This window comes from Seriola dumerili, unplaced genomic scaffold (assembly GCF_002260705.1).
Source record: "Seriola dumerili isolate Sdu_G_001 unplaced genomic scaffold, Sdu_1.0 BDQW01000047.1, whole genome shotgun sequence".
NCBI lineage: Eukaryota > Metazoa > Chordata > Actinopteri > Carangiformes > Carangidae > Seriola > Seriola dumerili.
The window spans coordinates 1,041,141-1,054,356 of record NW_019174302.1 but is presented as its reverse complement, the minus strand read 5'-3'; the positions used below and the strand labels follow the sequence as shown (position 1 = coordinate 1,054,356).

The 13,216-nt window shown below is 43.5% G+C and overlaps 1 protein-coding gene across 1 annotated transcript in view; it reads right to left on the bottom strand.

Moving 5' to 3' along the window:
* Positions 1 to 13,216, bottom strand: part of LOC111217852 (tetratricopeptide repeat protein 28-like) — a 115,358-nt gene that overhangs the window by 27,100 nt on the left and 75,042 nt on the right. Inside the window, exons 6-8 of the mRNA XM_022739851.1 lie at positions 3,798 to 4,019; positions 1,447 to 1,635; positions 1,249 to 1,345 (exon numbers count right to left, since the gene is read on the bottom strand). Of these exons, the coding sequence (XP_022595572.1) occupies positions 1,249 to 1,345; positions 1,447 to 1,635; positions 3,798 to 4,019 (508 nt within the window). The remainder of the gene's footprint in view (positions 1 to 1,248; positions 1,346 to 1,446; positions 1,636 to 3,797; positions 4,020 to 13,216) is intronic.

Below are 13,216 nucleotides of genomic sequence, written 5' to 3'. Positions count from 1 at the left end.
GAACCTGAAGGTGATGGAGGAGCTGTTTGACCAAAGTCTGATTTTGCAAAGTGTCAACTTGTATATGGACGTTTTTAAATCACTCTTTTCCCCGTCACTTTCCTTTCCTGCAAAAAAAAAAAGTTTATAGATAGTGACTGAGAAACTTTCTGTGCACTCACAGGTGGTTTTGTGGCGTCTCGTTTTTATTATAGTGTCTGTATTTGTGGTTATCTCGGTTGTCACTCATTGCATTATTATTGAACCTTTCAAACAATACAGTACACTGTCAGCGGCAGATCGTGGCTTGAACTGAATATGAACCAGTAATTTAAAGCCAGCGTGCCGCAGACTCTCAAATCCTTTCTTCTTTTATTCGGCAGATGCACAGATCCTCTTCTTTGTCTCTCTCCTCCACAATGCAGAGAAGAAGCAATCTGCCACGCTCCTATTTGTTGTCGTCTGTGCATCCTCTGGGGTGACAGTGCAGCTTGATTATAGCTACGATGCCACGCTCTCCCGCCGCCTTCATCTTATTAGGACTTTTTCTCCTTATTCTTCTTTAAAAACCCAGGAGAGGCAAACAACTAAGAGGTGCAAGAACCAGGTCCCAGACTCTGCCACCTGTTTATAAAACCACCCCCGTCTCTCTGACGTGCAGCTTCCTGCCTCCACTTCCAGGTTTGTTAACTTGGATCAGGTACAAGTGTCGTGGTTGTTTAACATGTCACACAATCTAGTTTCTGCTTCTCCTGCTGCCGCAGCTGGAAAAAAAATAAATGGATGGATTCTAGTTTGAGACCCTGTTTCCGCCACTGTCCACCTGTCCTCAGACTTTCCTCCATGTCCCAGATCCACCTGCTCACCTGTCTCCTACTCCTCAATCACCTGATCGTCCCCGCCCACTCACGTCTCCCCTTTGCAGTAATGAGACAGGAGTAGATCTGTCTCTCTGGAAACGTAGAGAGAGTCTGCGGGGGACTAGCATGCTAACGTGCTCCTGGCTGCATAGCGTATTAGCAGTTAGCTCACTGGCTGTGCCACTTCTAATCAAATGTAAAATAACAAATAATCCAAGTGCAGTTAAATAAGTGGAAAGAACCAAGTCCAAACAAACATCAAATGTCATGAGGTCAAAATGTCGTCGCTCACACGGTTTAAAACTCACGCTGGTCCTCGCAGAGATAGGAACACAAGAACACAGACACACACACAGATCCGCACGACCTCCATCCAACTGACCCCTGTATGACCCTCGGTTAAACCTACCCAGGTTGGAAGAGGCTCGGCCCTGTGCGGCTCTGTCCTGCAGCTCCTTGGCAAGTTCTAGCTGGTGCTGGTGGTACTGAAGCGCCCTGTCCAGGTCCTGAGGATCACAGAGGCGATCGCCATTTATTTAATATGTTTGTTCATCACATTATCAACAATTACAGTTAATCAGCCTCCTTCAAATGGTTTTATACCAACCTGCATGCACCGGGCGGCGTGCCCCAGCCCGGCATATGCCCTCATCTCGATGGCTCTGTCGGCCTGCTCCTGCGCCAGCTCCAGCACTCTTGTATGGTACGAAATGGCCTTGTCAAAGTCCCGTTGAGAGTGGTAGGCGCTGCCCAGGTTGCTGTACGCCCGCGCTTCCTCACGCCGGTTCTCCAAAGTCTGCCAAAGACACCGGTTACTCAGAAAATCACCTGCATCGTGGCAGCAGGTACAAAATGACCTCCGATAAATCAAAAAAAAAAAGGACTCGACCACCGTTTGCAGCGGAAATATCTGTGTCACTCAAAATGAGAGAGGGAACAGATTTTCTATTTAGAAAGATGGAGATGGAGCCAACACATATCCAACAGATGGCAACACTTCCAGCTGAAGTGACCTAAACTGTCAAAACAAAAAATGACTTTACAAGCGTTCAATAGTCGGAGGGATTTTTACTTTTTCTGGTACAAATTTAATTGTCAACAGATGGTCAATTTATATGTGAAGAGAGGAAACACAAAGAGATGATGCTGGCTGCAGCGACGCTGGCCAGCCTGCAATATTGCACTTCATCCAAAAAGCAAATATAAAGAGCTGAACGAGCACAGATTACTGTGTTTGTTCGTGTTACATTTGCATGAAGAGCTCCAGTGTGATGCCCCAAATATTTACAGGCTCAGTGTCTTCAACGCACTTTATATTGTTTGGGAAATGTGCAATAACTTGGTTATAAAAGGCTCCATTCATCAAGTGACAGATGTGCTAAAACACACACACACACACACACACACACACACAACAGCTCCAGACTGAAACATCCCGAGATGAAACTGCTGCTGCGGGGAAGAAGAAGAAGAAGAAGAAGAAGAAGAAGAAGAAGAAGAAGAAGAAGAAGAAGAAGAAGAAGCAGCCCTCCTGTTTGAATTCATAATAGTCCTGAAATACAATTTGCACATCCCTCTCCATAATAATCCAGAATTCAATTACCGGATGTACCGCAGCTGATGGCTTTATACTCACTCTACCTGGGTGATGTCTTTCATTTTTTTAGCGTGTTTGTGGAGCAACGTTTCACACTGAAAGGATCAATCAATCCCCAACAACATGAAGGAAGAAAGCAGACCTTTCTGACGCCGTGAGACACTGTGATGTTATAACGTCAAAACTACTGTGGAACTATCTGTCGAAGTCCCTTTTAATGTGCTTCCCCTCAGGTGGAGGATTATATTCCTTTCTATAGGTTGGGATATTAAGGTGATAAACTAAAGCATGAGGCTGGTGACACAGGCAGCCCACAGGTTCCCGCCGAAGACGTAAATCTTAAAAACGGCCTACGGTGCTCGGTGTGGGAGGTATGAAAATTTATTTGGGGCAAAGACCTAAATTGTAACAGCGAGGGAAGTGGAAGCACATTTACACATTATGAGATCATTCACAGGAGCCATTTCACAGCAGTAAGACGCCATAAAAATGTTGGAAATGTAATGTAGAGGCAGGTGCCTTTTTTTTCCTTCTCCTTTCTGGAGAGAGGTTACTGGAAAACTGGGCGGATGGCTCGAAAAAATCTTTCCCAGAATCTCCCCGACTTGTTGTCGACCGGGAGACGGATCAGAGTCACCACCAGGAACATCTTCAGGCTTCATCTCTGCAGCTGGAAATATCCCTCCCCACTTTTTATTTTATTATCACTGACTGGGTGAAGATGATGACTGACAACACCTTCTTCTTCTTCTTCTTCTTTCAGCTGATGATCGCGTGATTAAATTATCACAGAGGAGAATTCAACCAGGTCTGGGATCATTTCATGAATTATGATAAAGGTGCAAGGGGAGGAAGACTATTATATTATTCAAGACCCTTCATAGAAGAGGATATTTAGCCTCTATTCAGTAGTAGTATGAACTTTTATTAATCCAAAATTATAAATAGCTCATAAAAATAGTTTTAATTTTTATAATAGTCTATAATAATTTCCTAAAACAGCTGGTCACTGTAGTTTTTATCAAACATGACTCAGACTGGAGGAAAGGGAGCATTTGTTGGGGACTATTTCCAGCGGCGGATTAATCCAAATGTGGTGCTTTAGTGAGCATTTGCAGCAGCAGGACGGTGTGTGTGGGACTGAGTCAAAATAAATTATAGTGTGTGTGTGTGTGTGTGTGTGTGTGTTCATGGGGATGAAGGAACGTGTCACCCAGAGCAACAGTGAGAGTCACTGATGTGTTTTAATGGTTTCTGGAAACAAAGGCGCTCTGTGGCTGAGAGGAGGCAGGTTACACACACAGTGGAGATGTTCATTGTTAGTTTTGGTCTGAACAAAAGTAAAACAACGTCTTTTCTACCTTTGCGATATCCAGGTGCTGTTCGTGACACTGAACGGCGTTGGTGAAGTCTCCCAGCGCCGTGTAGACGGCGCCCATGTTGCCGAGCTGCCGGGCCTCAGAGAGCTGGCACTGGGTTTGTCTCGCCAACAGCACACACTGTTTGTGGCTGGCCAGCGCGTTGGGGTAGTCGCCGATGGCTGTGTACACGTGGCCCAGACTGCTGAGGGCGTCGGACGCCGCCTGGAATCACACACACGTCACACACGGGTTAACAACAGGCGAGGAAAGGGTTAACAAGATGGACACACACATGTGTTAAATGTAAATTGCTGCATTATTTATGCAGCAATTATAACCCTCGTTAGAACTAATGACCTTACACTTAAAAACAAATAAAGTTTTTACATCTTTACTAAAAAAAGTTGATGGAACTGAAATTGTGAATACATACATAAAATTTACACATATATTTTTTAATATAAAGAGAATTAAACAGAACTGACCGTCACTATCTATATAATTAACTACTTCCTCACATGCATCTAAATCTAACACTGTAATATTACATTGCTAAGTTGCTCACACCTTCATGTGTCGATGAGCCCTGGTCTTATAATGTGGGTTATTTACAATGTGCCAGTGTTTAGTTATTTGTTTAGGTTTTCATTTTGCTTTATAATCTATATTTGGAAAATTACACGGTTTTTCATGTTCTTTATATCTATATTTTTGAAATTCTTATAGCGTGAACGTTTGGAATAAAACAAAACGTTTAGATTTTGCACATTTTCCACAGATGTCAGATTATTTATGACATAATGGTGATGAAAGCTGACTGGAGGGGCCCCCTGGCAATTTCTCCGTCCGGGGCCCCGGCAGACTCTGGAGTCGTCACTGTCAGTAGCTGCTAAATGCTCCTGTATGTTCAGTCAGTCTCAGACGGCGTGTGGTTTTGGAGCTGAGCAGGTAGTGTGCGGCGGCTTTATCAGACGTGTTTTTATGTTTGCTGGAAACAGCTGCCTGCTGCCGGTGACACGGCTGCTGACAGCTGGAAGACTGAAACAAAACAGTAAAGTTGTGGGCCGTAAAACCACAACTGTGAGGCGAGAGGCGCTGCGCAGAGCTGCAGAGCCGGGGCGACAAGTCTTTGTGGATTTTGTCGACAGAGTTCACGTTACACGCCGTAATTTTCAACATTCGTCATGTAAAAGTCTCGAGTGGCGCAGCTTTTAACGTTCTCTCACAGACTAGAGGAAAGACACTGACCAGAACTACTGTGTAAGCTTTTCCACTGTTGTTGCTTCAAGATCTTTTATAGTGTGGAATAGAAAACAACAAAACCACTACATGCCTCTGTTTTACAGAGCAGCTGAAACTAGTTTTGTTGTCACCAGATTTTCTGTCACTCTGCTGCTGCTGAGTCCCTGAGTTGTGGTGGGTGTCACCTGGATGTTTTTTTGTAGAGTTTTAGTTTTTCCACACATGTAGTGCTGTAAACGTAAACTGCAGGAGCTAGCGTGGCTAGGAGGCTAACACCAGCAACAAGCAGTTTAAAGAGAAACTCGACACCTGGCCGAGCAGCAGCGCTTCACTGATGGGTGTGGTCTGAAACGTGCTCTAAACCACACCCCAACAGTGATGTCATCGGGTCCTGGAATACACCTGAACATCAGAAACAGCTGCTCGACTCTAGGGGGCAGCGAAACAAAGTGTGAGCACAACACTGACGTATCTGGCTCTCCAGCTGCTAAACGCTCCGCTGTGTTGACCTGCTGCTCTCTGACTGCTGTCCGCTGGTCAGCAGGAAGTGGACAGCACTGTGAGAGCGGTGAACCACAACAATAAACAGATAAACAGCGAGCTGAAGCTCCGTGAAGCCGCGGGGAGCTGCAGGTTAAAAATCCACCCTGACCCCGACAATCATATCAGCGATTAGAGCTTCCCTTGTTTTGGTTTTAGCAGCCGGACAGTGAACCGACGGTTTTCAGAGAGGAAAAGAAAAAGTGAGGGGACATGGCTTCATCCCGTCCCTAATGGAAATCACACCCTTGGACGACACGCACATATTGGAGGCTACAGGGGTGAAAGCTAATCTTTCACATCCTATTAGACCCCGCAGTGAGAGTCTCACCCTCTGCCTGCACCACACCTGCTCTGCATCAGGTCCTCACAGCTCCATCATGAGTCTGTTTCACACACACACACACACACACACACACACACACACACACACACACACACACACACACACACAAGACACTTTTATTGCACTCTGAGCTGTCTGATGATTTCGAGCACCCACTTTTCCTGTTAATTACTGGCCTTCTTCTCGTATAATACCATGCAAATCACGATGTGCATGACAACGGGGGGCGTGAACTCACACCCCCACACACACACACACACACACACACACACACACACACACACACACACACACACACACACACACACACACACACCAAAACATACAGATCGTGTCAGTTCCCCCTCGTACACACTCTCGTCCGCTGCTCTGATTAGAGAGCGAGAGAAACGAGGAATAGTTGCTGCTTGGCCTCAGTAATTGGAAACCTGCCCACTCATTTGCTAACTAATCTTAAGGTTATTGGTATTGATCAGCGCTCTCCGTCAGAGGAGTCATGGGAAATATTCCCGAGGAACCGTTTGTTTCAAATTAAGCAGAAAAAATGAAGGTGAGAGCGACACGGTCGGCCGTTCATCACTGTGTCACTGTCGGCTGTTATCACCTAAACCACCGGTAAATTCCCACAGGTCGTATTTAAAACAAACTTCAGTGTATCGCTGCAACTAATGAGTATTTTCTTCACGAGTAGATCGTCTATAAAGTGTTAGAAAATAGTGAAAATGCCTGTTAAATAAAGCTTGTTGTGTTCGATCAACAGCCCAGAACCCAAAGATACTGAGTTTATCAGTGTTACATCCTCATGTGACGAGCTAGAACATGAACATTTTCAGCATTTTTGGTTGAAAAATTACTAAAAATAACTCACCAGTAACGAAAATATCACTGATAATCTATTAATCGTTCAGTTATATTAATTATTAACAGTTATCTGGAATCTAATAAATGTATTTCATTGGATGGATAAAGAGTTTTTCATAATGTATGTGGTGATGTAACGACAGTGGTCCTCCGGCCGACACATAAGCATGTTTATCCTGACACAGATCTGTTGTAGGAGGACGACGCTTCAGTTTAACACCATCACTTACTGAACAGCATCCAAGTAAAGTCACTCTGGCATCTACTGCACATTTCCCCTGCGGCGTTTCAGCTCCGTCTTCCCCAGAATTCACTGGTGCAGCAGAATTCTGCATTTTATTTATTGTTTATTAATTGACTGTAAAGTTTCTAGTAAAAGGTTGGAAACGTGAAAGAACGGCCTCCTCCAACGAGCCGCTCCAGGCCGCAGCGTCTGAGCTTGTTCCAGAAACATTCAGTCACTCTGTGTTGGCGAGGAGGTCAGTCTGAAACAACACGACAGTCTGCATACACACTGCAGTTTCCTCTGCAGGAAAACATGGCCCCCGATGATAATGACTCTAATCTGCAGAACACAGCTGACTGTATCTGCGAGCGCGGCGTGATGTCATCATCAATACAGCCCGTCCTGAGGTTCAGACTCTCACTGCAAGAACGATCTGCTTGATGCAATCACAGTGACGACTGAGCCAGAGCCTGTCTCAACCCAAACAGCAGTCACACTCATGACTCACACACACACACACACACACTCACGCACGCACACACGCAAACTCTAAAGTTAAAATATGAATTTGACCTTTCAAAGCAAACAGCGAGGGGACAGAGAGAAAAAAAAGAATCATCCAGGGACGATAATGAAATGTTTGCAAGTTTAAAGAACGTGAGAGAGAGGAAGAGAAGGAGGTGTGAATTATTAAAGAGCGGTGATCAGCATGTTCTTCACTCATTTATATCCCACAATGCACTCTCTCTCTCTCTCTCTCTCTCTCGCTCTCTCTCTCTCTTGGATTCAGCGTGTTGTTAAACTGAAACATAAGAGTCAGCCTTCAATTTTCAGACCTCGACAAACAAAGACGATAATAACAACAATAATAATGAAAAGAAAAACTAATTAAATCATTTTCTTTTGAAAATAAATTGGACATGAATAAGTATTCTGCTGCGTCTGACTCTGATCTATTACAGAGGAGCGACACACACGACATGCAGCGTGTGGAAAACGTGACGGACGTCTCTGTTTGTATCGTGTTCGTGTGATGAAGGCTCCAGCCTCCTCATCGTCGCTCCACACAGATCGGATGTTTCAATGACGTTAAAGTCACATGATTCATCGTTAGCGATCACTTCGTCTCTTCCGAGTTTCTTTTGATTCTTATTTTATGTGCAAACTGAAAACGTGAATAAAAATGAATGAATGACACTTAATAAACCGTCCTCAGCCTTTCAAATCCCCGTGGAGCTTTTTTCTTGCAAACAAACAAAAGTTACGATTACAACCAGTATTTAACGTACAAACATGCATCGCATGAACTCATGTGCTGAATGCATTTCCATCCTCACGAAACGTCTGCGAAGCTGATTGTTGAATCGTCTGAATCCTGCTGTTTACATCCATGTTTAGCGTAGCGTGTGCTGCACGCTAGATGAGACTGATACCAAAAAACCCAAACGGTCCCTGGGATGTTTTACTGGAGAAGATCTGAACATTTGCACTGAGATTCTGACATGAACACACGACACTTTGCTGCACAACATGGAGCCCAGAGCTGCAACAGTTAGTCGATTCATTGATTAGTTTATTGACAGAAAATAATCTGCTATTCTGATGGTTTTTTAATTCTTTGTCATTTTTCAACTCTCTCTGGTGTCGGTTTCTCAGTTGTGAAGATTTGCTGCTTTTCTATCTCAATTTACCCGAATAATTTACATAAATAAACTGCTTATCTTTTGGTTTTGGGGGGCTGCTGTTTAAATAACACAAACTGCTTGAATCCATTTCTTTGGGCTGTGTGAAACTCTCACGGGCATTTCCTCTTATTTTCTGACATTTTGTAGACAAAATAATCAAGAAACTTCTCTGCAGATGAATCTATAAATAATCGATAGTCGCAGCCTTAGTGAAGAAAAACGCAGCCTCTGGACAGGAAACATCATGTTCCTTTAAACCAGAGCCTTAATGAGAGCTAATAACGGTCACTGGAAACAGCCCGGCTGACCTTTAGTGGAATTTACCACTTGTGATTAACATCAGGACGCGCTGGACTTTTTCATTTCTGTCTCGTGTGTGATCGGGCTTTAAGACGGCGCACATGCACTGTAATCCCAATTCCCAGCAAAGTGATGAGTGTAAACACATAAAGTCCAGTTGACACATCTCCGCGGCGGACTTCTGGGCAGGAGAGGGAGATTTAATAAATGACGGCGAGGCCTCTGTGTGTGTACAGTCAACCGGCCAGACAAGTGTTTGATTTCCCTCAAGGACACAATGTTTCCCCTCCACGAGAAAACACACAGATATTCCAATCATGTTGTGTCTGGGACTCTCAGCCAGTAGACACTGTGTGTGTATTGTTTATGTCTGTCTTCATATATATACATATATATATATATATATATGCATATATGAAAAAGACCCTTGTCAATCTGCACAGGAAGGAAATCAAAGCACAATAATATCCAGCTGACATCACACTGTTGTGGAGGTGTGGGTGAAACCTTGAGAATGAAAAGGTGCAGGAAGGAAAAGGTAAATCTCCAGATCTAATGCATGAGAATAGAAGCAGAGAGATGAATAGAGACAGAGAGAGATTAGAGGTGGCACAGCTTTCCTCTGTGAGCTGCTGCGCTTGATAAACCGGTCAGGGGAGGTGCAGGAGGTCTGGGAGCAGCGACGCTCAATCACCCCAAAAAAAAATAAAGAAGAAAAGTGTGTTTTTCACCTTCGCTATGGGATAAAGGAAGAAATGAGTTCTCCTGCTGTGTCAGGAGGAAACCACAGACCTGAGTTAACTTGCTTAATGTTGGTCCGACTCTGAGAGAGCTGAAGTCTGTGTCGGTGCAGATACAGATGTGATGCAGAGGTGAGGAGGAACACAAGGACAGAGAGAGAGAGAGAGAGAGAGAGAGAGAGGATTCAAAGGCACTGAGCAGCAGTAAGTACCTGTCCCAGCTGCAACATTAAAACATGAATAATTACAGTATAATCCAATAATATAATATAAATTATTCTGAAGTGGACCACTCTGTATAATGAGTCCTTTTCCTTTTGGTACTTTAAGTGATGCTCATACGTTTGTACTTTCAGTTAATGTGGATTCTGTTCCCTTTGGACAGAACCAGGCTAGCTGTTTCCCCCTGTTTCCAGTCTTTATGCTAAGCTAAGCTAAGCTAAGGCAAGCTAGGCTAACCTCATATTAAACAAACAGACATGAGAATGGGATTAGTTTTCTCAACTGAACGTTTTTCCCAACATGTCAAACTATTCCTCTAAATTAATTGATTAGTCGATCAACAGAAAATAAATCAGAGACTATTTTGATAATCGATTGATTGTTTCTTCTGGAACGTCTCATTCTCGCGAACACGATATCTCAGTGACGCCTTGAGGGAACAAATTTTGGCGCAAACATTCATTTTGACTCAAGGATGAACTGATTAGAATTTGGTGGTCAAAGGTCAAAGGTCAAGGTCACTGTGACCTCACAAAACACATTTTCGTACGTAACTCAAGAATTCATATGTTAATTATGACGTGTAACAGGATAATATGATGAAAGGATGATGTTTTATATCCAAAAGGTCAAAGGTCAACTTCACTGTGACATCATAATGTTCCTCAGAAACACCTCTGGTCATTATTCAACGCTGTAACTCAGGAAAGGGAGATTGTGACCATGTTTCCTGACACTTGGCTGGTTAGTGGAGGCGTACGACAAATTTCAATATATTCTGACATTTTACAGCCAGAATGACTGATCAACAAAATAACTGGCACAATAACTGATAATGAACAATTAAAAATGGAGCAACTAATGAGTACAACCCTGAATCAGAGACTCTCGTTTGGTCTGACCAACAGAGATAATCAGTTTACAGTCATATAAAACACTTTTAGCACGTAGTTGTCCTGGACTGGATTATATTGTAAAGGTACTGCCTTTCTTTGCGTTCGCCCCTGTTGGGTAAATATCAGCTCTCTGCGGGCGGCTGTCTTTGTTTGGAGGCATGCTGTCTGGGAAACGCTCGCACACGCCACAAACAAACACATGTACCGCAGCAAAGCAAACACACGGCGGGAGATATGGATTTCTGTTGATGGCTGTGTTCGAGTCGCCTTCGGCTGTGCACCTGTGGAGGAGAAGTTCAATAATCGTTTGTCAACAGCACACACACACACACACACACACACACACACACACACTCGACTGTCTTTATAGCTCCCAGCACACGAGAAACAGACTCCCCAGCTCAGGTAGAGACACCGCCCCGTCTGTCTGGGTTCGACCCCGAGCTTCTGTGACGAAACTACTCTGTGTGCGCGCAAAAAGAACGTGACAGAACAGGGAGCTGGTTAGACGCTTTAACTGAGTGACAACACACACACACACACACACACACACACACACACACGAACATAAAGACCCATTGACAAGAACTCATCCAGACGCACTGTGTTCCTGTTTCACTGCTTTCATTAAAACGAACCTGCTCAAACACTCATCTGTCTTTCTGACAGCTGTTCAATCGGCCTCTCTAGATGCAGGATGCAATCACATGCTATTAAGTGACTCTCTCTGTGTTTGTGTGTGTGTGTGTGTGTGTGTGTGAGGGTCCAGGGGAGGCTACAAGAACAGTAAAGTGGCCATAGCACAGATAATAATAAAACTGTGTATCAATTAAAATGCATCTTATTGAGTTTACAACTGGGAGGAGAAATAATCAGCCCAGCTGTTCGGACACATTAGATACTGAGAATATAATAGGATTGTTATTTAAAGGAGAGGTGAAGAGAAAACGTCAAGCTGCAGTTTAAGTTCATTTTATTCATGTAAGACTTTATCAGGAGGAGGAGACGCAGATACGATCATACACTGTTTGTACCGAGGGGCCGCGGTGGGGATTTCTTATCTGAACTCCTTCTGCTCTCCCAGGACAACACTGAGCTGTATTATGATATGATATTATGTGTTTCGTAGATCATTGATTTTGATATTATTTTCTTATTTTCTCGCAGCTTCAACAGGTTTGAAAATGTTACCACAGAATGTAGATAATGTAAATGTCGCCTTGTCTTTTCTCACGTGGTGAAACTGCATTAAAAACTGAATCAAATCTTGAGGAACATTACGACGTCACAGTGAAGTTGACCTTTGACCTTTTGGATATAAAATGCCATCACTTCACTATCTTATCCTGTTAGACGTTTGTGTTAAATTGCGTTACAATTAGTTTGCGAATTCTTGCATCACGGCCCAAAACGTGTTTAGTGAGGTCACGGTGACCTTTAACCTTTGACCTTTGGCCACCAAATTCCAATCAATTCATCCTCAAGTCCGAGTGAACGTTTGTGCACATTTTGAAGACGTTCCCTCATGTCGTTACTGAGATATCATGTTCACGAGAAAGGGACAGACGGACGGATTTAGCTTTTCATATCATGATAGTAAACATGTCATGAGCCAATATAAATATCATGTAAATGGGATCGTGGTACAGTTTGAACCCCATCATATACATAATGATCTGACAACACACTAACAGCTGTAACACATTGTTGACAAAGACTGTAGATGAATAAACACATAAAATGTGAGTATATCTGTGTGTTATAAACCATGTAATGATGTTTATATACTGTTTATAAACACTAATGAGACCTAGAGTCACATGTTCATTCTGTGAGATTTGACAAACTACATCTCAAACCTGACCCTCAAATAAACAATCAAAGAATAAAACCTTGCAACAGCAAATAAGAAAGGAAATCAAATTGAAGCCGTTCTGCAGTAAACCTATTAAACCTGAATGAGTCGAGTGATTTCAGTTCCACTGAGCGCACGAGGACCAGACACACGGTCCAGACTGAAGGTCAGTCGACAGCAGCGGCCACCCATCTCCCTGACAACAGACCCACGTCCTGGTCCGCAGAAGTCGCAGACAGACACAGTGTGAACGAACTGAAACTCCGCGCAAATAGATTTCATATGTGCCAGAGTCGAGAGATTAAATCAAATATTAAACCCAGTGAGACATAATTGGATGTGCCATGACACGATGTTGTATATTCACACTGCATCACAAGTTGGCAGAGTTAAGAAAGCAGCACACACACACACACACGTACACAAATGAACACACTCAGACGCATATGGAAGCAGTTAACCGAAGGTAAACACACACAAACAACCTGACAGCTCGACTCTGTGTT